The sequence below is a fragment of the Bos taurus genome, chromosome 7 (genome assembly GCF_002263795.3).
Source record: "Bos taurus isolate L1 Dominette 01449 registration number 42190680 breed Hereford chromosome 7, ARS-UCD2.0, whole genome shotgun sequence".
In the NCBI taxonomy this organism is placed as follows: domain Eukaryota; kingdom Metazoa; phylum Chordata; class Mammalia; order Artiodactyla; family Bovidae; genus Bos; species Bos taurus.
The window spans coordinates 38,534,328-38,561,255 of NC_037334.1; the positions used below are offsets into that span (position 1 = coordinate 38,534,328).

The 26,928-nt window shown below is 43.4% G+C and overlaps 1 protein-coding gene and 1 non-coding gene across 5 annotated transcripts; both read left to right on the plus strand.

Moving 5' to 3' along the window:
• On the plus strand, positions 1–24,989 carry ZNF346 (zinc finger protein 346). 4 transcript variants are annotated; one of them, XM_005209150.5, is made up of 7 exons: positions 1–219; positions 7,630–7,733; positions 8,307–8,399; positions 10,164–10,308; positions 14,408–14,590; positions 21,058–21,151; positions 23,494–24,989. In XM_005209150.5, exons 1-7 carry the CDS (start codon positions 45–47, stop codon positions 23,579–23,581), a joined length of 882 nt encoding a protein of 293 aa, XP_005209207.1. In that variant the 5' UTR covers positions 1–44; the 3' UTR covers positions 23,582–24,989.
• On the plus strand, positions 3,303–3,409 carry LOC112447660 (U6 spliceosomal RNA). Its single transcript, XR_003035839.1, has one exon. It is a non-coding gene; the product is annotated as a U6 spliceosomal RNA (small nuclear RNA).
• Positions 24,990–26,928: the final 1,939 nt, after the last annotated feature.

Genomic DNA, 26,928 nt, shown 5'->3' on the forward strand with positions numbered 1-26,928 from the left:
AAGATTCATGAGCAGCTATCGGCCGGTTAGAGCTTGCGGGGAAGATGGAGTATCCTGCATTGGGCACGGTGGAGAATGCGGACAGCGGCGGGGCCAGGTCGTACAACAATTCGGAGGAGCGGGAGGGCCGGGAACCGGATGGGCTGCGCTTCGACCGCGAGAGGGCGCGCCGCCTCTGGGAAGCAGTGTCCGGGTCGCAACCAGTGGGGAGGGAGGAAGGTGAGTCCGGGGGCTTCAGAGGCTGGAAGCCCCTCGCCCGCCTGCTAGTTTCGCGGGGAGTGGCGGAAGCGCGGGGCGGGGACATGGACCGGCCCCCAGGTCTACGGTCACACCCCCTGGCGCTCGGCCCGCCCCCTTGCGCGAGGCGCCAGGGGACTCCCTGACTCGTGCACCACGCTATGGCCCGGGCGCCGTGAGCCAGCTCCCCTGAAAAATCCAGGCTGCGGCACCCCAAGAATCGCGCGCAGATGGTCAGTGGCCTTCTCACGCTCGCCGTGGGCTTCTTTCCCCCGCCTTCGTCACGTACCAGAGCTCACCTCTTCCTGAATTCGAGGACTGGAATCTCTAGGCTTGCCGTCTAGGCCATCTCGGAGACCCCGAGAACCTTCCCTGCCAGCCTCGTAGCCCCTTCACCGTCCCAGTTTCCAGGTTCTCCCATCCCTAGTGTCTTTTGCCTCCTTTTTTCATGCCCTGCACTTCCGAGGGCTGTAGAAGGCCGCCTCCTTACCTCAGTGTTCCTTCTGGACTTGGTGACTGAGTCCTGGCTTACCTCTTTTGTTTTTTGGTGTCTTTTCTCTTGTCTCCACCAGCTGGGTCCTTTTTCTAATATGGGGGCCAGGAGCCTGAGAAGCTGGTCAGGGCATTCTTTGGCTCCAGCTTCTTGTTTGTATCCCACGCTTGACCCAAAGTTGAGAATGGAATACATAAGGCCACCTAGAAGGGCATTTCTGAGCTTCCCAGCTTGCTCTGCACTTGACCTGGCCCTGGATAAGATGGAGATAGAAAGAGGAGAATAGAAAGAGCTGCTGTGACCCCGTTTTGTGACCCACTTCACAGTTCTTAGCAGAGCTAGCTGCTTAACTCTAACCCAGAAGTACACAAACTGGGCTTTTGTGCTAATCCTGTCAGGTAATCTGCAGAGAAATCAGATTTCTCTAAAGATTTGTTTGCTTGCTGAGCAGACTAATCTTGGAAGTTAATATATTGCTTGTGAACTGATTGCCATGGGATAAAATGAAATTTTTGACCACATCCAAGGAAGATATGTTTAAATTTGGGGTGGTACACATGACAGACCTATACCCTATATATACTCTACCAGTTAAACTAGTCTTGTGTGACTCTTAAATTAATATGAGGCTCCTATCTCCCTCATTCTTATACTTTCAAACTTGTTTGGCACACAGTTACAATTTTCCTTTCATTAATTTGACAAATACTCTCTTCCCAGGATTGGCTGGAAATCAAAGCTGCAGAGATGAAAATACTGTCCTTGCTCTGGAGGGGCTTGTGGTCTAGTCCCGGAAGCAGACGCCAAGACAGTTGCAGTATAATGTAGTGGGTGCAGTAAGAAAGTCTAAAAGTTGGGGGTACACAAAGAGGAAGTGACCTTTGTCCTCAGGGGACAGAGCAGGCATGCTCTGGACCTTGAAGCAGAGAACACAGCAGCTGTGCTCTGGAAAGTGAACTGTTTATGTGTGTATGAGGGCACACAATCACTTAAAGACCAATTCATTTCTCTGATCTCACTTTGTCCAAGGATTTGTTTGAGGTCTAGATAGATACCTATAACACCAAGTCCTACTCACTTTGGGTTTTTTGTTTTCTCTTAGTTATAATTTTTGTTTTCTCATTGAGTTGTAATTTATACACCATAAAATTCACCCATTATAACTGTACAATTCAATGATTTGTAGTAAAAGTATAGAGTTGTATAACCCTAGGCCAACTTAGAATATTTCCATCACTCCAATTAGTTCCTTTGTGCTTTTTTTTTTTTTTTTTTGGCTGTGCCAACTCTTAGTTGCGGTATGTGGGATCTAGTTCTCTGACCAGGGATCAAACTCGGGGCACCTGCATTGGGAGTGTGGAGTCTTAGCCACTGAACCACCGGGGAAGTCCCTCTTTTGTGCTCTTTTACATTAAATCCCCACTCTCACCTCCTGCCCTTGGCAACCACTAATCTGTTTTCTGTCTCTATAAATTTGCCCTCTCCGAACTTTTCACATAAATGGAACATATAGTACATAGTCTTTTGCATTTTGTTTCTCTCACTCAGCATGTTTTTGAGGTTTAGCCAAATTGTAGTGAGTATTAATACTTTATTCCTTTTTATTGTTAAATAAAATTCCATTGTATGATTCTTGCTTTTTTATCCTCTAATGATCTATGCCTTTCAAGTGGGCTGTTTAAACTATTGACATTTAATTTAGTTGTTGATATGACTAGATTTGCTGTCCCTCCTTCATGACCTTGTGAAAATCAGCCCTTTGTTTCACATTCTAGATCTCTCAGCCTCTGCCCCATACATCTTCTGATTATCTACAATATAGATACAAAATAAATCCTACCAATTAGGTGCTTTCTCATAAGATTTGGAAGGTAGAAATGTGGTGAAAATCACATTCCTGAGACTATTGGTACTATCAAGAAAAACTGTAAAACTATAAGGTCTTCCCACATCAGTGTTCCACCATCCATTCTCCAGCTTCATAGGTTAAGAGGTCTGTTCAGTGACATGGAGCTTCTTACTTCAGCAAGGCTGCGGTACAGGCCTCAGAGACTATCTCACATGTTGGAACAGTAATGCGTGCATTGTTCCTGGAGACATTTCCGGAAGGCTCAGCCTAGTACCTAAGTCTTTCCAATATTTTCTAAGCACCTAATTGCTTGTATCAAACCTGTCCCCTGTGGTAATTGTGGTAGATGGATTAGAGTTGTATCTGACCAACAGAGATGCACATTCAGGCCACCTTCTCAGAATTCTGATAACTCATGTAAGTCTTTTTCCCCTCTGTGGACCTTAGCTTCCTCCAGCCTCATGAACTTCTTGCAGATTTTTGTAAGTCAGGAATTCAGGAAAGGGTTGACTGGACAGTTCTGACTCAAGGTCCCTTTTGCAATTGTAATCAGATGGTGGCTAGAGCTGAAACAATAGTGGATGGAACTTCTGGAGGCTGACTAGGTATCTCTTTTTTTCATGTAGTCTTGGTCTCTCCATGTGATTTCATGATGGAATAGTTAGGACTTCCTCCAAGCTTGGAAGAAAACTGCTTATGTAGTGGCTTAAGACTTGAAGAACAGTGCTCGCTTCGGCAGCACATATACTAAAATTAGAACAATACAGAGAAGATTAGCATGGCCCCTGCTTAAGAATGACACACAAATTCGTGAAGCATTCCATATTTAAAAAAAAGACTTGAAGAGCAAATATTCCCACTTTGGTTCATTTTTATTATATGTCTTCCACATGTCTGTATGTTGCTTAGTGGTCAGACAGTGATTCAGTAACACCTGGAGTCAGTAAGGCCTTAGTCCTCTGCAGTTGGATCTGTGGGTATGTAGGAAAGGGCATTCAAAGTTCAGGCCATTTTAAAGTCAGCCCTAACTTTTATTTTCTGTCAGGCTCTTTTGCATCAGTTAGGTTCATGTGAACTACCAGAGTTGGCCAGGAGTATTTAGCCACCTTAGGCCCTTTTAGGTCCCCACTGCCACACAGTCTCAGCCACAGACATGACTAACCTCAGGTTATAGTAGAGCCTTTGGCCTTTCCTGCTCACCTGCCTCTGAGACCATCACTTGCACCGACATTATCAAAAGATCAGGGCATTGTGTACCACTCCAACTCAAGTAATTTCCTCTTTCATGGGGAAGCTGTTGCTTCTCACATCCTGCCTCTTCCTGGTAGAACCTCTGCTCTGACTGAGTGCGGGAGGTGATAAGAGCAGTCCCAGATCCCTGCTCTTCTCATCCAGAGTTCAGCAGTTGTGCAAGCATAACTGCTTCCCAGATTGTTAAGTACCTTTGATCAGTTTCCAGAGCACTGAAGGGATTGTTTCTGTCAACTTTGTCCAGTTTTAGTTGCTCTGGGTGAAGATGATTCCTCACTCTACTATAGCTGCAAGCTCTACCTTCTACTCATTTTATGTCCAATTTCACTTTCTCTGCCTGACTTCTAAATTTGGGGGGTTCAGGACTCAAAATCCCAGGGGCTTCCCTGGGATTGGTAAAGAATCCAGTCCACTCAGAGGTAAAGAATCCACCTGCCAGTGCCGAAGACACTAGTTCAATCCCTGATCCAGGAAGATTCCACATGCTGCAGAGCAACTGTGCCTGTATGGCACAAGTAACGAGCTTGTGCTCTAGAGCCTGAGAACCACAACTACTGAGCCCACAAGATGCAGCTACTGAGGCCTGTGCACCCTAGAGCCTGTGCTCTGCAATAAGAGAAGCCACTGCAGTGAGAAGCCCACACCCTCCGCACCTGGAGAAAAAACCCACACAGCAACAGAGACCCAGCACAGTCAAAATAAATAAATAAATATTAAAATCCCAAGATCTCTTTCCTTTTCCATCTACATTAGGCATCCTCTTCTAGTCCACCGCTTTAAACATGATAAATACACTGATGATTCTCAATTTGTATCTCCAGCTCTGACCTTTCCCTTGAACTCCAGGCTTGCATCTCTAGGTGACTACTTGATATCTCTACCCATGTGTATGATAGACCACTCATGTTTAATATAGCTGAAGGAAAAGTCTTAATTTCCCCTCCAACACTGTCTTCCTCCACTTCTCATCTACTTGTTGCTCAAATTCAAAACCTAGGAGTTATCCCTGACTCCTGTCCTACTTCACCCCCTCCATCCAGTCAGAGAAAGTGGATGTCAGATCTACTTCCAGAACATAATTCCAAATCCATCCACTTTTCCTCGTCTCCACTGACAACCTACCTGGTCCAGATTTCTGTCATGTGCTGCCTAGAAGACTGCAGCAGCCTCCTCCCTGCTCTCCCTGCTTCTGTTCCTATTCCCATACAGTCTGCTGACACAATGAACAGACTAATCTTTTCAAAACGTAAGCCATATCTTACCACTTCTCATTGCACTATGAATAAAATCCATAGTTCAGATCATGGTTTATGAGGCCTATACTGGTTCAAGCATTATCTGGCAGGCCTCAAGCTGTTTTTCCCAACTTCATTTCCTACCACTATTCACTCATTCACCATACTGTATCCACAGTGTCCTTCTCTTCATTTCTTGCATATGCCAGACATTCGTGCCTCAGAGACTTCATTAATTTATTTGTTGAAGTGTAACTGATTTATAATATTGAATACGTTTCTGCTGTACAGCAAAGTGATATTTTTTTCATATTATTTTCCATTATGGTTTATCATGGGATATTAAATATAGTTCCCTGTGCTATACAGTAGGACCTTTTTGTTTAATTCATTCGACATACAGTGGTTTGCATCTCCTAATCCCAAACTCCCAATACATCCCTCTCCCACTCCCTCCCCTTGGTAATGACAAGTCTGTTCTCTATGTCCGTGAGTCTGTCTCTGTTTCATAGATAGGTTCATTTGTGTCGTATTTTGAGATTCTGCATGTAAGTGATATATGTTATTTGTCTTTCTCTGTCTGACTTCACTCAGTATGATAATCTCTAAGTGCATCCATATTGCTGCATATGACATTATTTCATTCTTTTTTATGGCTGAGTAATACTCTATTGTGTGTAGGTATCACATTTTCTTTATCTGTTCATCTGTTGATGGACATATAGGTTGTTCCATGTCTTGGCTATTGTGAATAGTGCTGCTATGAACATAGAGGTACATGTATCTTTTTGAATTATAGTTTTGTCTGGATATACACCCAGGAGTGGGATTGCTGGATCATATGGCAACTCTATTTTTTTCAATTTTTAAAGAACCTCCATGGTGTTTTCCGTAGTGATTGTACCAATTTACGTTCCCACCAGCAGTGTAAGAGAGTCCCTAGAGAGTCACCCTCATTCAGCATGTGTTATTTGTAGACTTTTTAATGATGACCATTCTGGGTCATGCATTTTATTAGATATTGGGGATACAAAGTCATAAATGACATGGTCCTTACCTGTTTAGTCTCTGGGAATCAGATTCTGAATATTCTTGAGAGGAAACCCCATCTCCTTTAATAAAATAATCCAACATCTCCAGGCAAGGAGAGGATGCCTGGACCCTGGGTAACATTTTCCTCTTGTGGGCTTTGCATTCTGAGGAGCCTCTCACCCTCCCTTTAAAAAGCTCTCAGGGGCTTCCCTGGTGGTTTAGTGGTAAAGAATCCACCTGCCAATGCAGGAGACACGGGTTCAATCCCTGATCCAGGAAGATCCCACATGCCACACAGCAACTGAGCCCATGTGCCACAACTATTGAGCCTGTGCTCTAGAGTCTGGGAGCCACAACTACTGAGCCCATGTGCTGCCACTGCTGAAGCCCATGCACCCTAGAGCCTGTGCTCTGCAACAAGAGAAGCCACTGCAATAAGAAGCCTTCACACTGCAACAAGTAGCCCCTGCTTGCTGTGACTAGAGAAAGCCCGCGCACAGCAGTGAAGACCCAGCACAGCCAAAGATAAATAAATAAAAATTAAAAAGCTCTGTCCCAGATCTATTCACGCAACCACTTCCTTTTGTTTCTCTGAGAATGGCTGAGGCAGCCAAAGTCTTTCAGAAAAATTTACCAAACACTGTAGGAGAAAAATGGGGAAATAAACAAGGGACTCCAAGGAGCAGAAATATAGCCAGACAACACCCCTTCTTCCCAAAAGGGCTGTTATAAATAAGCTTTCGTTCTTGCAGGAGAAGAACCTTAAAAGTTCCCCACCCAAAAGTTCCCTCCAGGAAATCTTGTCCACTTTTTGATCCAGAGTAGAAGATAAAAAACATGGATTTGCCATCTCATCATGGTTTTCTAGACTTATCCCTGCCTCAGATTATCAATGCCATGGTGATAGAAATGTCTGGAGTGAGATTTTACTCCCTCTTCAAAAAGTAAGGCCTTGTTTTCCAGGTGCAACAATTAAGTACAGGTTAATACTGTGGTTTCCTACAGTGTGGAACTTACATGACATATTGAGTAATTTTAGATATTTCAAAATCTTGATTTCAGATCAAGAACAGTAGGAGAATTATTTCCTTTTCAAGTCTTTCAGTCCTTCCAGTTCTACCTGAGAAGACGTGTCAGTTGGTTGCTACCATGTCTTAACACGTCTCCTCACAGTTGCCACTCTCTTGATGTTCCTTTTAGGAAGCTCTGCAAGCTTCTCACACCAGTATCTAGCTAGAATTGTTTCTTTTTTAATGTATTCATTTTTATTGGTTTTTACTTAAGTTTGTAATTTAAAGACTCCTTTTTAAAAGAATTTAGTGAAGAAAGTTAGCCTACATAAAATTATAAAGTAAGTTATAGGTTTGGTGGCACAAGAATATAGCCTGAGTCATGAAAGCCCTTAGGGGAGGGGTGGCAGATTTAATAGCATGGCATTCCATTATTCAGTGCCTGCATTTGAGGCAGTGTTCAAAGACAGTGCTATTGAGGCAGGTTTTTAACTCACAGAGTGTTTATTTTTCTCTCTGTAGTGGAACACATGATCCAGAAGAACCAGTGTCTCTTCACCAACACCCAGTGTAAGGTTTGCTGCGCCTTGCTCATTTCTGAGTCCCAGAAGCTGGCACACTATCAGGTATGCCCTTGGACCTTAGTACTTTCTAGACCCAGTGCCACGTCCCCTCTTCTCTCTGGCTTGCACAGTGAATTCCTTCTTAGCCACCCAGATGTTGCCTCCATGCATGTTGGCTTAATTTTTGACTGAGTCTTAATTTGACTGATTGTCTTAATTTGACTGATTTACTTAATTTTTCTGAGTCTCATTTCTCCATCCAAATCAAGATCATTGTACTTATATCTTCCCTTACAGCTTGGTGTAGTAGAAAGTCTATGCTTTAAATAAACCTGTAGTTGAATCACAACTCTGCTACTCCTCTTGGTCAAGAAACCTCATTATCTTCAGCCTCAGTTTCCTCATCTATAAGATTGAGATGATGATAATTTTCTCATAAATTTTTATGATTAGATTGGACAGCATCTAAGTACGTTATTCAAAGTAGGAATTCAATAAACTATATTTTCCCCCTACCCTCTCCTCCTCAAAAGTTTCTGTGAGGATGAACCACTGAAAATCTAGTAGATATTTTTGAGTGCCTTAGGTATGAAATGGCATTTGGGTATCTTTGATCTTTTTCCTGGGTTCTTACAGAGCAAAAAACATGCCAACAAAGTGAAGAGATACCTAGCAATCCATGGAATGGAGACACTAAAGGGGGAAATGAAGAGGCTAGACTCAGATCAGGTAATCCAGCTGCCATGTTGAGACCACTCACTTCCTGATGAAGCCAGCAGGCAGGTTGGTGTGGTGGAAAGGGCGTGGGCTTTGAGTCAGACTGACTGGGCTTCAAATCCTGGCCCTGTTGTGTGACCTGGGCAAGTCTTGATCCTTTCTGAGGCTTGATTTCTTCCTCTGTAATAATGAGGATGCTAATATCAACTACCTTTCAGGATTTTTCCAAACAAAAATGAAGGAAGGTTTATTAAAGCACCCAACACAGAGCCTGGCACATAGTAGGGGCTCAGTAAATGGAGCCATTGTTATATATTACGTTGAATGGTTTGTCAGAGTAGGACCACTGTCCATGCCCTACTAAGGAAGAGAGAGGAAGGAAACCAGAATGCTTACGTTCTTGAGATCCAATGGAAAGAACTGAGTTTAGCACTTGAATATTGAGAATAAACAAGTGGAAGGAACACTTTTCCAAATTCTTGCTCTGATCAAGATGTAAACATGTTTGCTTTTGCCTTAGCAATACTGTGAGAATTATGCTGAAACAACCCCAGTCCCTCAGGTATACCATTATTTTTGTTCCATAGCAGGCTGTGCAAATATCATGGGATGATAAGTCAGCAGACTAGGGCCAAATACTAGCTCTAGAACTTACTGGTTGGGTGACCTTGGACAAGTCACTTAACCTCTCTGTAGAGATAATAGTTGCTACCTTGTAAGGGTATTGTAAAGTCAAATTACAATTCTAGTGGATGTTCAGTGAGTTAGACTGTACACTACAAACTGTGCCTCCCTATCACAGGGGCCACAGGTTTGGAAGGGCGTTGCTTATCCTTTCTCCACATTCACTGGACTAACCCCCTAGTTGCCTTCCTTATGATGTGGAATTCAGAAAGACAGTATCAACTCTGTGGCCCTGGGCAAGTCACTTTACCTCTTTATATCTCCAATCCCTCAACTCTCGGGGTGGTCCAGTAGTTCAAATGAGATCACAGACTCCTCCACATCCAACAAAGAATTATTCAGCCCCAAGTGTTAATAGTACCAAAATTGAAAAATCCTATCTTAGAATGAATATTTTATTCAGAGAGCAGACCTGAAAGAGATCCTGGAAGCCCTTAATATAGGCTTGAAATACATTGTTTTCTAGCCTAGTCATAATCATCAAATAAAATCCAATGGGCTTGTTCAATAAACCCTGAACATCTGCTGTGTGCCAGTCTCCCCCAGGGTGCTAAGGATAGGAAACATACGTGAGTCTAACGGTCTTTGCCCAAACGTTGAACTTGAGTCCACAGGAAAGTCTCCTAAGCTACAACACTGTCAGTTTAGGGTGGCACGTGGTATGATAGAGGTCTGTTTAATGTATTCCAGGAGTATAGAGGAAGAATAAAGCTAATTCTTCCTGGAATAATCACACAAAGCAGGTTGATAATTCTTTACTGAGTAATTTTCTTGAGTAAAAGTCTCTCAGAAGAGATGATATTTAATCGGGCCTTGAAGGCTAAGCAGACATATGCCAGGCAGGAAAGAAAGGAGGACCATTCTAGGCAGTAGGAATGGCCCAAGTAAAACGTGGAAGTAGCAGAGAACAAAACGGGGAGTGGTGAGTAGAGCATGAGATGAAGTAGCTCAGAAAGAATCCAGAAAGGTAGGTTGGGGTCAGTGTGTGAAGAGGGCCTTGAAGGCCCATTCTCCTATGGGCAGTGGGGAACCAGTGAAGATTTTCTGGCCGGGCAGTGGCGTGATCAGACCTGTGTTCTTTCTCCTAACCAGAAGAGCAGCAGAAGCAAAGACAAGAACCAGTGCTGCCCCATCTGTAACATGACCTTTTCCTCCCCTGTCGTGGCCCAGTCGCACTACCTGGGGAAGACCCACGCAAAGAACTTAAAGCTGAAGCAGCAATCCACTAAGGTGGAAGGTACTGGTTTTCCTGAGTGGTGCTATATCGGGACCCCTCCCGTCCTCAAGGCACCAATGCCAGGTGCTCCCAGAAATGCTCACTGGGGCCGCAGACTTGAAGAGGTTGAACTGCTTTTGAGAGCCCTTAAAAATATCAGAGTAGACACAGCTTCATTGAAATGCAGCCTCAGAGTCCTACTCACCTAACCTTCCTTTCTTTGGTTATATCAGTCTTTCTCTGTAGAAGCTTCTTAGCCCTGAGCTTTTGTCCTGACAAATAATTATAACTCGGGAGTGCCTAAGTCCTCCAGGCTATGCACACCAGGAGAGCATTCTGTCTCCTGCCTCTCTCACTTAGATTTTTCCCTCCTAGCATCCACCTGCCCTTATTACCATGTATTCCAAGTTAAAAGTTAGATTTTTGTCTTTTTTGTGTGCTCAGGTTATGCCCTGTTCACTTTAATCCTCTAAGCTGCCTGTTCTCCTCAGGACAAGGACCTGCCTTTCAAAGCTGAAGACTTCAGCACTGCCAGTACTGCCCAACAAACAGTGTTTGCAGCTGCCATGAATCCATTCCCAGGGCAGTGACTTCTAAAATAACCCCCTTTATCTTGTCACCACTGGGGCTCAGCCTTCATTTTCATCTCATTAACTACTGACTTTTTAGGATTTTACATCTCTGCTAACTGCAGTTAGTTAGCAGTTGGTTAGCAGACTGAAGGTTCTTTGACTTTTTAGGATTTTACATCTCTCCTAACTGCAGTTAGTTAGCAGTTAATTAGCAGACTGAAGGTTCTTTGATCTTTATATCATTTTTTTCTCAGTAATTTTTCTTCTCTATTTTGGACCAAGAGGTAGACTATACTATCTGTAATACTTGTCCTTTTTTGAATTGCTGTATTATGAAAACAAGACAATTATGTTTTAGAAGACTTTGAAGAATAGGGTAAAAAAAAAAAATCACTCATAATTATACTGTCTTACCACACCCAAATCTAGTATTCTAGCAATAAAACAGCAGATGAAGTCATGGATGCCCAAGTTTAAATCCTGGCACTGCTATTTACCATCTGTATGACTGAACTTAATGCATGAATTTTCTCACCTATAAAATGTTGATAATATCATCTACTTCAAATGTTATGAGGATGAAATAATGCATATAAGGGCCCTGAGACATAATAGATGTTCAGTAAATGACATTTTAGGATTTTTTTGTTTTGTTTTGTCTTTGGGCCGTGCTGCACGGCTTGCAGGGATTCAATCCCAAGTAGGGATTGAATCTGGGCCCCAGCAGTGAGAGCGCCAAGTCCTAACCACTGGACTGCCAGAGAGTACCCAGCAGATTCTATTGTCGGTATTAGCAGCACAACCACGATAGTGAGTGGAATCCCCACATAAAATGCAGCGGTTGGTCAGGCATTCACCACCCAGAGCATGTCATTGGCCTTGCTTCCAATTTGTTCGTCATTAAGTTATACTAGTACTAGTTGTTTTTTTTGTGAAGTCACTGTTGGTACCATTTATGGTACCAAAACATTAGGCCAAAGGAAACTAGCTTAAGAACAGAACTTTGTAAGATCACTTATCTTTAGATTTATATGAACTTGTCTTTACATAAATGGGAAAATTCCCTGGAATATTCCTGGACCAAAGATTCCATATCGAAGAGTTTATTTTTCATATTTACTTTTGGCCCTTGCCACATAACAGATGTGTTTTTATATAATTATAATCATAGTTCATGTACCATTTGTATCTTGCATTAACTTTTAATTTTGTAGTTAGAGCACATTTCCATGCTATTACATGAGTTTATAACTATATTTCTGAAAGTAAACGTTTCTCTAATGTAAAAGTAATACAAGCATATTGTAGAAAGTATGGAAAATATAGATAAATGGAAAGAAAATACCCATAATTTTACCATTCAAAGACAACCACTGTTAACATTTTGGAGTACTATTTCTCCTATAATCTTTTGTTATGTGTATGTGTGTATATCTGTGTCTATATTTGTTTTATGTATGTCTAGCTTATGTATATAAATGTAAATACTTTAACTTTATTGTTTTTATAAAAACAATGCATACTCATCATTGTTACTTCTAGTTCAAACAATGCAAAAGGTTCAAAGAGAAGAGTAAATACCACTCAAATCCTACCACCAAGAGAGAAACACTGTTAATGTGTTGGCAGCATTTCAGAATACCAGTACACACATACAGATTGCACTTATGTCTTTTAGTAATGATATGATCATATTGTGTGTATAATTTTATTTTATACTCTTTTCACTAGTAGAACATTTGTATTTCTCCATGTTATTAAAAAGTTTTTCATAAACATTGTTAATGACAATGTCCCATTGCACCACATTCATTTAACCATCCTCTAATGATGAATATTTACGTTTTCTCCCTCTCTTTTGTTGGTATTTATAAATAACACTACAGTGAACAGTCCTGTAGAATTCTCTTTCTATATTTCAAGTTGTTTCCTGAAAGAAGACTCCCATAGCTCTCATTTTTATTGGATGTCCATTAAATGGTTCCTCCAACTTTAATGAACCATTCACCTCTGATGTTTCTCTTTAGTGTCTTTTAAAGATTGGCCTTTACATTTTAATGACTATGATTATCTCTTCTGATATCAAAAATCTACACTCACTGTAGAAAAGGTGGAAAATACTGAAAAGTATCCTTTTACTCAATGCTTTTGGTCTTTCTCTACACATTACCAGTTGTTTTACAGAACTAAGGACAAAAGAAATAGTTTGCTATATAACCTGCCTTTTTTTTTTTCACTCAACACCACATACTGAATATTTTCTCATATTATTGAATATTCTGCAACATGTACATTACTTTTCCAGTGACTTGTTGAAATAATGACTAAGGAAAATTAATAGCCAGGAGAATCAAGAGTCTCTCTACTGGAAAACCATGTAGGAAAAGCCAGCAACTTTCTTCTGGCTTGTTGAAAATCCTCAAAACTTCCCCCATTGAAGTGGAAGGGATGAAAGAGCATCTGTGTGTGAGTGCTGCTGAACCCCACCCCTCCTCCACCGTTGGTGGGAGTTCTAGGCCACATTCTTAAAGCAGTGGTTACTGGATTGATACCATTCCAGCCACGTGGGCTCATGAGTGAGCCATGGCATCCACCTTTTAAAGCAGCAGTGCAGCCTATAGTCAGGACATTTGTTGGCCCACAGGAGGTTTACACATATGCCCATACCAGGCTCTGATTAGCTGAATTCATAGTTCCGAGCCAGGGATGCTTTCTGTAGGTAAACGCATGGGCTGTAGCCTTCTTGTCTCCCTGCCACACTCTGGCAGCCTGGCATAGCAAAGAGGGCATGGACTCTAGGGTCACACAGACCTGGATTCACTCATTAACTGAGTGATCTTTGGTAAGTCATTTCACCCATCTGAGCCTTGGTTTTTCTCTGTATCATGGCAAGATGATACCTACTGCAGAGCATAATTCAGAAGACCAGAAGAGAAAATGTATATACAAAGCTGGTAACTAAATGTCAGTGTCATTCTCCTCTCCCAACTCAGCGTAGAGGGCAGTGCAGCTCAAAAGGCCCCCTTAGTGTGGCGCCTTTTCTAAATGACCCTCTAGACCCTCAGGCTGTGCATCTGTGCATTGGCTTCCAGATCTATAACGGGTACTTTAAGGATGGGAATAAAACACCCACATTTCTTGTTCTATGTGCTGTAACATTCTGGGGAGTTCTGAGGGATGAAAAGACTGCAAGCATGTACATCTCTCATCTATTGTAATTTGGCAGATGGGTAGCAGAAGTGCAGAACCTCCTCGGAATATGAGAAAATAGGGATTCACGTGCCTAAAGTAGTTTAAGCTGCCAAACAAAGGAGCCGGTCTTTGGGTTCCCCCATATCTTCTCAATTAGAGAAGGCTTTCACTGTGTGATTCATACAGGCAATGCCCCATATGCAAGTATGATTAACTAGTGACCCAGCCTTTCTTTGCATTCAGCATACATAAAAGCCTCGCACCTTCTGGGTTTTTTCATTGTTTCTGTTTGAATTTTCTCACCACAGCTCTGTCGAAACGCCTTACAAACCCTTTCCTTATGGCCTCCACCTTAGCCTTGCACCAGAATAGAGAGATGATAGACCCAGACAAGTTCTGCAGCCTCTGCCACGCGACTTTCAATGACCCTGTCATGGCTCAGCAACATTATGTGGGCAAGAAACACAGGAAACAGGAGACCAAACTCAAACTTATGGCACACTACGGACGGCTGGCCGACCCTGCTGTCACTGACTCAGGTAAGGGGCCTAGCTCACACCCAGAGCTGGATCAGGGCTTGACTGCTAGAGCTCCCTGGACCATCAAGGGTATGCCTTTCCTCTTTAGGTCTTCTGAAGCAAGCATTGCAAATTCAAATGCTTGCAAACGCTAGATGGGAAATTTTGATAAGTGAAAAAGCCAGAAAGGGATGTAGTCAGCTGAGGAGTACGTGCCTCTCCTAGGCAGTGCTAAACATTTGTTACCGTATCTTTCAGTTTTTTGAAAGACTCTGGAAGCCAGATTTACAGCTGACCCTCTTTTGCTCTAGTCCCTGCCCCTGCTTTACTTGGTCCTGCCTGGCCATTCCCTCATTGTCTCTTTTTTATTGGCAGGATTCAGGCACTGCAGTGTTTCAGCCCGCTTATCTTAACTTGTATCCATTCTTTTCTTGTATCTCAAGCCAAAGCCTTCTCCTTGTATTCACCCTCCTCCATTTAAGGCTGAATTACCATATTTAATCCTAGAACTGTCTCCTAGATACTTTTTTCTTGCTTAAATCATCTGATTTCTTTACAGATCAACTAAATTCCTTCATGAAAACCTAGGTGGGGGGAAAAGGTATCACATCCCACTTTGATATTAATGTATACAGCATAATTTGATCCCCACAGCATTCCTATAAAATAGTTTGTGATTTTCCCAATTTACAAGTAAAGAAGATGAAACTCAGAGTGACATGCTAAGGTCATACAGCTGATATGACCTGATGTTAATAAATGACAGCATCAGTCGGGGTCTCTGGCTCTGTCTGATTCCAAAACTTACACTCCTTCCCCCTGCCTCCAGCTTTAAGTGTACTTGGCTGGAGGTGCTCCAGGTACAGGGTGTCAGCAGAAATATCGAACTGACTCTGACCCCCTTCCTACAGAGGTGGGGTGTTGACCTGGGATGTGCAAGCAGGGACTTCCACTGACAGGACTTCTGCCTTCCCAAACGATTTAGGTTGTTCGCAGCTTGGCTTTTTTTCCCTGCTGGCTTCAGTCCACCCTTGTTCATTCATTCTTTCAGACAGTCATCCTGCACTTACCAATAGCTGCCATAGTCCAGGCCTTAGGCTAGATACTCTCACGTGTAATTACCTGATTTAATCCTCACAGCAACTCTGTTGTGCACAGTTGATTATTCCCATTTTACAAATGAGGACATTAGCATCAGAAAGATGAAATGGTTTGTTCTGGATCCCATGCTAGACTGTGGCAGCCAACACTGAAATCCAGGTAAGGTTCTGTGGTAGGTCCACAGAATAGTTTCCATGGGGCTTCTGGCATGTATCATGACAAGTATGAGTCAAATGAGAGATGGATGACCCAGAGTGTCCAGATGTCTCCCACAAGGGTGAGATGTAGCCTCTACCAAGCAGATTAAACAAGACTTGGAGTTTGCTTTGTACTCCAGGCCCACATTTCTCTCATTTATTCAAGAATGCCAAACTAAGCCCTGCATATCATTCAGGTAGCCGAATGCTTTCAGTCGCTGGAGCTCTCGACATCCCTCCTGGGTTACTGGAATCCTCTTTCTGTACCCCCTATCACCTTCGCTCCTCCTTCCTTAGGGCCTTGCCTCCTGCACAGAGCAGGTCTGCTTTCTCTGCCCTGTTCTGATCCCCTAGTTTCTTCAACCTCTGTACATGGGACAGGCTTTCAGGTCTATTCATTTCATACAAAGTCAAGAAATGTTTGTTGAGCTCTTTCCTAATATACGCCAGGCATTGTGTATATAACATATTAATTACATGTCCATGTTCTTATGGAGCTTAGAGTCTAGCAGAGCAGACAGGCATTGAGCAATTAACTACAAGTGTGGCAAGCTTTAGAAAGAGAAACAAATGGTATGCTATGAAGATAACTTAAGATGGAGGAGCAAGGATCAAAGGCTCCCAGAAGCAAAAGGGATAGTGTGGGGCAACATGATGCTGGGGCGATGAGCAGGTATCCTATCATGGCACTGTAGGTCATGTTTGAGATTTGAGCCTTTATCCTAAGAGCACTGGGAAGCCATTCACATCTTCAGCATTATTAGTTAGAGCATTCTAGTTACAAAGTGGAGAATGGTTTAGAATGAGGAGGAAGGGTAGTGGAGAGAGACCAACAATGAGGCTGTTGCAGTAATTCGTAGTGGGGAATATGGGAGCTTGGACTAAGGTGGCATTGGTAGAGATAGACAGGAGTAAATGGATTCAGGAGGTAGATAGGAAATAGAATTGGCCATCCAGTGTGGCAGCTGAAGGAAAGCGAGCAGTCAGGGTTTAGCCTTAAGCCACAAGGTGAATAACCAGGTTTTGGCCGCCTGAGTTTAAGACACCCATGAGATATCCAAGTAGGAATGTTCAAGAGGCAGTTGGATACATAGGTGTAGACCTAAAAGAAAGGTCTTGGTTAGAGATTGGTTCTAACCACCCATTTTGGTGGTTAGAAACTGCTAAATATTGATAGTTTCATATGTTTGAAGCTAATAAGTGGTACTTGAAATCAGGGAAACGAATGAGATCCCTTAGAGAATTTGGAGAGAGAGGAGTGAAGGGCCTAAGGTTGAGCCCTCTGAAAATTCTGATGTGCTATAAACATGGATGAACCTTGAGGATATTATACACAGTGAAATAAATCAGTCACAAAAAGAAAATTCCTATATGATTTCACTTGTACGAAATATCTAGAGTAGTCAAACTCATAGAAACAGAAAGTAGAATGTGGTTGCCAGGGATTAGGAGAAGGGAGAAATGGAGAGTTTAACGGGTATGGATTGGCAGTTTCACAAAAATGACAAAAGTTCTGCACAGTAACGTGAAGATACTTAACATGATGAAAACACAAATTTCTCTAACCCAGAACTGTCCTTTAACATTAACGGAATTGGACACTTAAAATAGATTAGATGGTAAACTTTCTGTTATTTGTATTTTACCACAATTTAAAATAGTAAAAAAGGAAAGAAAGAAAACCAAGATTGAAACCTCTGAAACTGGCAATAGTAAATGGTAAAGGTCAAACAAGAGACAGCAAAAGAAACTAAGAAGGAACCATCAGCGAAGAAAAATCAAGAGTGTGGCATGCTGAAAGCAAGAGCAAGAGACTGAAGGAGGAAGGAATCAGCCGTGCTGTCAGGCAGTGTTGAGAAGCCAAATACAAAAGTGTTGCATAAGCATCCATTTGTCCATTAAGTTTAGATACAGGGAAGCCTCCATTGGCCTCAGAAAGAGCGTGTGTGCGTGTAGAGGGATAGGTTGCAGAATAATTGAGAGACAAGGAAATGGAGAAGCAGTTGTAAACAGGGCTTTCAAAGTCTTGGCAGTAAAGGGAGGAGATACAGGTGCTTTTCCAAATAAATCAGATGTTTTAAAATGAGCTCTAGTGACTTATTTTTCATAAGATCACAGGGGGAAACCAGAATATCAAACATGTCAAATGAAAACCAGATAAAAATGGATGAGTGTGGGTACTGAACAAAGCTGTTTTTTAGAAGCACCAATGAATTCTTCACTTACCCCAAGTGACGATTTGAATCTAGCTTACAGATCAGTATACTCTGCACTGAGATGTACTTTGCATAGAAGAGTCCAGAGACCTGTGGTGCAGAAGAAAGGATGAGAGCTTCACAAACCAGAGGGCAAATCCAGCTGTGACCCCAGGTCACTTAACCTCCCTGAGCTTGCTTCCTGCTCTGATAAATGGAGAAAACCACCTACCTATCTTCCAGTATTGTTATAAGAATCCAAGGGCATATGTATCTAAAATTTTGTCATGGTGCTTGGTGTTTAATAGATGATGAGTGAGCTGTTGTAATCTGGGCATCAGTGACTCTTAACCATTGGTGGTTGTTACCCCCACACCAGCCGCGGGTTCTACCCTGGACCTTGCAGGGATGGTGGTTCTGCTAGTCCATTATGAGTCTTTTGCCTGTTTGTGTTGAACCATGAATTCTGGCCTTCAGTGTCTAAAAAAGACCTGAAATCTAATTGCAATAATTTTCCCCTTAAATACTTTAAAAGGATATGTCTTCCAGGAAATACCTGAAGATACAAGAGAAACAAAGGTAGCTGGGAACATTGGCTAGCTTATTGAATTAGAGGAGATTGTTGGTGTTCCCAGCTGCCATGGAAGGCTGGTTAAAAGATACTCTCCACTTTTTTGCCAGCATCACTCATGGAACCTATAAGAGTGAAATACAAATAAGCCAGAACCTCATATTTACTGGACACTTACTATGTGTCAGTTACTTTTATTTGAATGATTACAATAACCTTATAAGGTTGATACTAATATTAACTGCATTTTATAGGTATGGAACCTAAGTCTCAGGGAAGCCCCACTTTTACACATATCAGAGAGGTTAAGTACCTAGCATGTGGTCCTACAGGTAAGAAATGATGGAGCTGGGGTTTGAACCTAGGTGATCTCACTCCAGAGCCGTGAGGTTTTAGGATGGCAGATGACTCAAAAGGTGTGTCAGAGGGCTCTTGAAGTCATGTATACAGTGGCCTGCCTTGCTCAGCTGGCATCAGGCATGCTGGGTAAGTAGAACCTCATAGTCAGCCACTCCTGTTTGCCATTCACTAACTCTGTGTTTGTGGACATGTGACCATGCCTTATTTTCTTCCTCTGTAAGAGAAGGATGGTTTTCATGGGATCCTTATGAGCATCAATCAAAATAATATAAAGTGCATGACTATATCAGGCACTTGGTAAATAATAACTGCTTTTTATTTATTTTTTTAATTTTTGTATATACTGCAATTTTATTTCAATCGCACAAACGAAGTTAGCGTGTAGGAAATTTAAATGGAACAGTATGGTAAAAATAGCAGAGAAACAAAAATTCTACAAAGGAAGTACACCTAGAGCATGAGGATTCAACATTCATTAGTGTTTCATCTTCAGTTCTGATTGACAGTTGATGCTTGCAAATTCTGAAACAAACTTTGAGATCATGATGACTATTCTGAAGAGATTTCAGTATCAGCACTAAGGTTGTACATTCAGTTGGTTTGCAGTTGACTTGTTAGCCATTTACATAGTGTGTAGTACAGATTTGTCACAGGTCAGATCACAGTGTTAAAGGAAAGAAGTACCTTCCTGTAATTAGAAAGGATCCCCTAAACTGCACTCAGCTTAAGACATCCAGTGTACAAGAGCACGAAAACCATCATAATAACGTGGCTCCAAGGAACATAGTTTTGATAAGGAAAATAACCTAAGCTTCTGTTTCCCGTTTTAATTACTGAAATCTCTAACAGTGACAAAACTGTCACACAGGACAGTAAATGTGTACAGTAATTCAATCAAACTTCTTGGAAAGAACACATTTAGCAGTCTGGGATAAAGCAGAACGACAGGAAATAAAATGTGATTCAACACTGGTTCTTTTTGTCATTTTACATAGACATGTTAATATTTAGACCAAGGCACAAAACGTTTAGTGCATAAACCAGTTTCTTCTTCAAGATCTAGCATTTTTAGCGTAGTCTTTTATCTTACTTTGGACCACTTATACCCAGTACTCTATCCTACTGTTTAACTTAATCAACAAAATCAAAAATGATTTCTGACCAGATTTATGGGGGACATAAACATTTATATCTCCAAAGTGTTTGCATAACCAAAAGTACGGTAATAAAGATGGGAATGCCTCCTATTTCTTTAAGAAAGTAGTACTTTATAAGCTTGCTGCATCTTTAATGTCTTTACTGGTGGATGACAATATCTGATAGAAAAAGAACCGCATATTAGAATTATGATAGCTCATCCATCACAGATTAATTGTAATTGTAATCTATTGCTTTTTATTGTAAATATTATGGGTATGGTATAATTGGTTTATAGTTGAGAAAAGCTGAGGATCAGAAAGGCAAAGGGATTTAGCCAAGGTCATGCGAATGCAGAGCCAGGAGTCCAGCCCCATTTCTTGGCTCCCAACCCATGCTCTCTCTGCTAGACCATGTGAAGAAAGGCCACTTTGTCATTGGAGCAGCCCTGTTAGTGAAAAAGGGTGTCTGTGAGCCCCACAGTAGAGAGAGAGATTAATTTTCCTTATAGGCCTTCTCGTTAATTACTGTTATTGCAAGCCCAAGGAGAGGGCTGCCTTCCCAGAGATCTCTCATCTAAGGGCACAGTCCAGTTGGAAAAGAGTGACACCAAATGTCACTTCTTTGTTCTATCAATCATTTATTTCCTCAGCAGACAGCTACTCTGGACCAGGCTCCATGTTGGGACTAAGGCTACAGGGCAGTGGGGAACAAGGAGGTTCCCAGCTCCAGGGAACACACAGGCATACATGTGCCCCTGATCATTGAGTCATTGAGGCCTCTGGGATTCTTACCAGGGCCAACGACCTAACCTCACTCCACTCGTCCATCTTCAGAAGGGCATTTGCACATGCTGTGAGAAGCACAGAGTCCCCAGGTCCCTTCTTATTGGATTACTAAGCATCTTGACTTTTACGTGTGTTTCAGCCGGGAAGGGCTACCCCTGCAAGACATGCAAGATAGTGCTGAACTCCATAGAACAGTACCAAGCTCATGTCAGCGGCTTCAAACACAAGAACCAGTAAGTAATCACACTTTGAAATTCATGGGTCTGCAGCAGGAGTTCAGGGCTTCGGAATCAGAACAAAGCCAGGTATTCCTTGGCTAAAAAGGAATCCTGGTGGTCTTTTCTTTTTAGTTAGCAGAAGCTCGGTCAGTCAACAGAAGTATCCCCTATGTGAGTTCTCCTGTCAGCTTCTCCCCAGTCTTTAGACCTGTTGGGCTGAAGGTTTTAGTAGAAAAACAGAAATGATTCTCTTAGTGGTCTCCTAAATTTTTTGGCAACATGTTATCAGTCTAACTGGGGACACTCCCCAACCCCAACCCACCACTGGCTTGAAGACCCTAGTCTTCACTGCCATTGGTTCTGTGGCAAGAGCTCCCTCTACAGGTTATTACCAAATATGACCAGGTTCTTTGATTAATCAAATACTGAACACCTCTGAGTGGTAGCCCAGACAGACCCAGTCTGACAGACTCAGTCCCTGCTCTGATAACCTAACATTCTGATGGGAGGAGACAAAAACGACGACCATGCAAACCACCAATAATTACAAATGGTGGTAAGTGCTTTAAAGGGAAGAGACTAACAGAGTTGTCTGTAATAATCTTGAAAATGACTCACATTCTTTGGTTGAGCTCCTGGTCTGTTGCAGGCCATATGCCAAGCAGATTCTCTCAGGTAATCCTCACAATAGTCCTGGGAGGAAAGGGTTATTCTAATTTACAGACATAGGCGACCAGCAGAGCTACAATTCACACTGAGGCTTGGCAGGCTCACAGCATGCTCCTCCAGGGCAATGCTGACTAGGGGGTTGTGGTGCCATGTGATATGAACAGGCCACATCTGGCTGGGAGGGCTCAGATGGTTCAGTCCCTGCTTTTCAGGAGGGTAGTGTGGACGGTGTGCCACAGCATAACCTTCGGAGATAGGAATTATCCCTGTTTTACAGATGAAGAAACAGTTTCAGGCAGATCTGTTGAGATGACTGCTTTGACTTTGAGGATTGGTTCTGCATTGCTTACAGAGCGAGTGAATTAAGGTGGTAGAAGTGCAGAGTGTTAGGCTCAAAACGTTCTTGGTCCTCTCTGCTCTGCCTGAAGTCTCTTCTCCCACACTGGCTTTATTGATAGATGCATCTTTAACTGGGAGAACTCGTGAGGCTCCCCTTAGATATGATTTGAGACAAGCCCTCGCAACTTGGCTTGCATCTCGCTTTTAGCATTGCAGCTTGGCTGGTGGCAATTTTGGCAAACAGCTCGGAACCAGTCAGAACCCTACCGTGGGGCTACCCAGACCTGAAAGTGCTAGTGTTGTTTATTATTTTCTTCTTACACTTTCCAGCTGTGTGACCTTAAGTGAGTCAATAAACCTCTTTGAGCCTCCGATTTGTTCTCTGTAAGATTATGGTACAAAAAAGCAAAACAAAGACTATAGTATAATTTGTTGAACACGTAATTCAGTCTCATTTAATTTGCAACAGCGTCTCTGAACTAGGACTCCCCCAACCCTTTACAACCCAAGGAAACCTAATATCAGATAGATTAAGTAACTTGCCATAGATCCCATGGTTACTTGGAGTTAGACCCAGTATTCAAACCTCTGACTCCAAAGCCCATTCATTTTGCTCTGCTGTTTCCAAATGGAGCTCTTCTTCCTCACCTTATGGGAAGAAGTAAGTGTTAGAGATAATATATGTGAAGTCCTAGTCCTGATAAGAGGAGCTATTAGAGATAAGCTTTCATTCACTCACCAACGATTTATTGTTCACCTATTATGTGTCAAACCCTGTTTTGAGCACCAGGGCTATGGTAGGAACCAAGACCAATGCTTTTCTCTTTTCCATTTGATCCCCCTCTGATGGTAGAAAGAGATCCTAAACAAATCCAAAACAAATCAGACAGTATCAGGTGATACTAGTGAGGTCATGACTGGAGAGCCACTTGATTCCATGTGCTGAGGAGAATGGTCTTTCTATCCTATCCAGGTCATGTAGAGCCCCACAGGCAGAAAAAGTGGTTCAGTATAGAGGAAACGCATGGGCTTCAGTCCTGAATCTACCACACTTTAAAACAGCTTACTGTGGGCAGGTCACTTATACTTTCTGAACTTTAGTTTCCTTGTATATAAGATGGGGGTGCTGGTCCCCCCGGCCTGCAAAATTAGCAGAGAATGAAACAGTATACTGAAAGCAGAACACCCGGCCTTGTGCCTGGCATGCAGTGGTCCTCAGTAAAGGAGAGCTGCCCTGCTTATTACTCCACACCCTGAAAGAGCTGTACTATCATTAGAATAAGCTACCTGGGATACCATCACAACCACCACAGACTAATCCTATGCCTTTGTTCCCTCTCAAATTACAGGTCACCAAAAACCGTGGCATCACCTCTGGGCCAGATTCCCACGCAAAGGCAATCCATTCAGAAAGACTCAACCACCTTGGAAAACTAGAGGTGTTTCTGTCCAGCAACCCAAGTTGAACCAGCCATGAGCCAGCTTCCTGTTACTGTGGTCAGCCCTTGGCTCCCTCTTCTTCCTTTCTTACACCTGGAGAGTACACAGGCCTGAGGCAGGAGTAGACCATAGACAGCCTCAGATTGGCCCAGGCAAATCTACTTCTTCTCCTCCCCTTTGGAATCGGCCCTGTAGGTCAGGGTAAGGGAAGCAGAGATGTTGACAGGACTCGGTATTTCCCAGGGTGGTAATTTGGAGGATGGCCTTTCCCTTTCATCAGCCCTTCTGGGCCATATGTCATGAGACCCCAGGCCTGTCTTTCCACTAGAGGTCACTTATGGACCACTCCTTGCAGCTAAAGAACAGAGGTCTCCCTAAGCTCTAGGCATCTCCAGTGAAACCCGGAATTTTCACTCTAAGCCTTGGCCTAGGTAGGAAAGGGCAGATGGAAGTGGCTGCCACATGGAGGCTTGGAGTTCATGTGACACTTCCCGCCCCCCAAAGAGTGTGAGCTTTCCTGAGCCTGGTATCTGATGCTGGCCAGTTGTCCAGTTTTCTGCCCACTGTGAAGTCTCCTCCTGGAGCGGTGACACAGTCCTGGCAGAGCACTGCTCTCCCGCTTTCCCCTTCTCCACAGTCCTGAATGGTGCTAAGGACCTGCAGCAACTGGGGACAAGCTAGAGCCGAAGGAGGCCTCAGCGCCCAGTGGGATCACAGAAAATGCCAACAGAGGCCTTTCCTCTCCTCCATCAGAGGTGCTCTGGCACAGGGTCATGTGGGAAGGTCCCCACGTAAAAATTTCCTGGACGGCTCTCTCCCTTTAAAGGGAAACTGCCCTCACACCAGCCAGCTCCGAGATTGGCCGCTGTCCTTCGGCCCTACTGGTCCTCTTGTTCCCCTTGCGAGCAGACCATCCACCCAGGCTGCTGTGGTGCTAGTCCTCCCCCATCACCCACTAGGAGACTCTGAGACCAAGGAGCAAGACGGACCCTTAAGGGAATAGAAAAGAGAGCTGGCGTAAGCTTTTGCAGTGAGGAAACAGCTATGTCCCCAGCCCCAAATGTAGATTTCTACAACACTGCTGTGCTTTATGGCCTGGGACTTCACTGGGAGTGGACTTTACCTCATAGCTTTCAAACAGGAATTCCATGGAGGGTCACCCTCTGAGGTCCCTCCTCACTGGGTCAGAGAAGTCCACATCTGCTCTCGTGGGCTCCTCCCTCCACTCCCTGTCCCTTCGCCTGTAAATGCCTTTGTGTATTTGTGTGTGTGTGTGTGTGTGTGTGTGTGTGCGTGCGCGCGCACGCTCGTGCGCACTTATGCTCTATCTTTTGGTCACTGAAGCATCTAAATAAAGAATTTCTCCCATGAGCCAGACTGCAACTCAACAGATCTGGGATTTGAATCATCTAGTATGTGTATCTTTACCCTTTGCCCTCACCCTGCTCAGACTTCCAGCACCCTAAGCAGTAATTTTAGGAGCGGGGACAGAAACAGGAATCCAAATTGCTTGGCAGCTCTGTAGAAGTCCTACAGAGTCCAGGTGCCCTAAATTCAATACAAGCTTATCTGCTCATGTACCTCCCGCTATCTTGGAGGGCCTCACAGAGGTCTTTAGAAGCTTTAAGCTGGGAATCTACTTTGTTTGAGATGATCGTGTGGCTGCTGTGTGAGAAGGAATTCAGGGGATCAGGAAAGGAGATGTACAGGGAGGCCAAAAGGGAAGCGGTGTCCAATTTGACTCTCTCCAGACTAACTCCTTCAGGGCAGAGACCTAGCGTCATTCATCTCCATTCCTCTGGTGGACAGAGTGGTTTGTCGTGCAGTGTTTGTTGAATGAAAGAATGAATGAATGAGGATGCATAAGAAGGGATGGGCTTCTCCTGCTCAGCTAATACGTAGCAGTAGGCTGGTGCCATGGGACTTGTCATTCTTGGAAAACCTTTTCCATGACCCAGAAATGAGCTGGGAAAGGAGTGCATGCGATGACTTCAGCAGCCTTCTTTGCTTCAGACAGCCAGATCTGAGGAAGGTGCCCAGGCGGCCTGAACTCCCATTCTTCACTCAGCAAATTATTCTTGGGAACCTGCTCTTCACCAACTGGGAAAGGTCCTACACAGCTCTCAGCTTCCAAAGCCTAACTGCCTTAGCAGTTTCCCCAGAGTCCTTCTACCCCAACCAAGATGTCATGATCAGCCCCACCTGCCAGGCAAGGAAGCAAAAGGCAGAGAGATGAGTGAGCTGCCAGAGTATGAGCCCTTGACCTGCAGGATCCCTTAGTCAGGATTCAAGAGTCCTACCAGCTGTGTGCCCAGCCCTGTTGGCCTGGGGATGCAGGAATGAACATTCTCTTAGAGCCCTTGGGTAGCTCATACAGTCAAAGATCATTATGGTGATAGAGGGTTATACAGGATGCTCTGGGAATGCACAAAGTTAGTAGGCACTAACTCAGCCAAGGGTATGAAGACACTGAAGAAATTGGGAAACTAGCATTTGATCTCTATAACAACCTTTTGAGCTAGGAGATGATACTCCATTTTATAGAAAAAGAACAAGGTTCAAAAAGGTATAGTGATTTGCCTAAGGTCTCACTGCTAAGAGCAAAATGGAGCATAGAATCTGGTTCTCTAGATTCCTTGTCTTTACAAACAAGGACCAGAGTGCTTCCCCCATGACCCCTGGGCCTGTCTCACTCATCTGGCAGGGCCACGGTCTCACAGAGTGAGTAGCCACTAGGCAGGGGCGGCAGCGGCACCATCAAAATGAGATTGGACGAGGCTCTGTGGTTATTTTATATTCCCATCCCCCTTCCCCTCTCATAATTTTACCCAAAATTCCTGGTGTATTAGACTCTAGTTGTAACTGTAAGAAACTTAAAGTGATTATCTAAAAAAGGAAATTTATTGAGTCTCCAAATGAAACAGCCTTGTACGGGGATGGCTAGATTCAGGTTCTGACACAGTTGTCTCACTCTGGTTTGCTCTGTGTGGCCTCTTGCCCTGGGCAGACTTTCTCCAGAAGGTGGACACAGCCTCTGGCAGCTTCAGGTTTATATCCTAATAGATTGGTAACTGCAGTGGAAAGAACATCTTTTTCTTGGTACCAGTAAAAAATGCTGGGATTGACTCATTAGCCTATCTGGATCTGTTCCCATCCCTAAACCAGTCGCTGCAGCTAGGGGAAATGGTCGTCTGGGCACCTGGAAAGGAGTGAGTCCCACCTACAATGCACTGACAGAAAGAGAGAAAGATGTGCTTGCGTCAAAGAAGAAAGTGCAGACCTCCCTCTGTCCCAAGGGAGAATAGTGGATGTGGAGGGCAAAAATAACTGTTGTCAGCCATATT

Excerpts from the sequence above, each read along its gene's own strand:
- ZNF346 (XM_005209150.5), top strand. The coding sequence starts at position 45 with ATGGAGTATCCTGCATTGGGCACGGTGGAGAATGCGGACAGCGGCGGG. Across the intron at positions 14,591-21,057 it reads CCCTGCTGTCACTGACTCAG|CCGGGAAGGGCTACCCCTGC; the intron begins GTAAGGGGCCTA and ends CGTGTGTTTCAG. Across the intron at positions 21,152-23,493 it reads GGCTTCAAACACAAGAACCA|GTCACCAAAAACCGTGGCAT; the intron begins GTAAGTAATCAC and ends CTCAAATTACAG.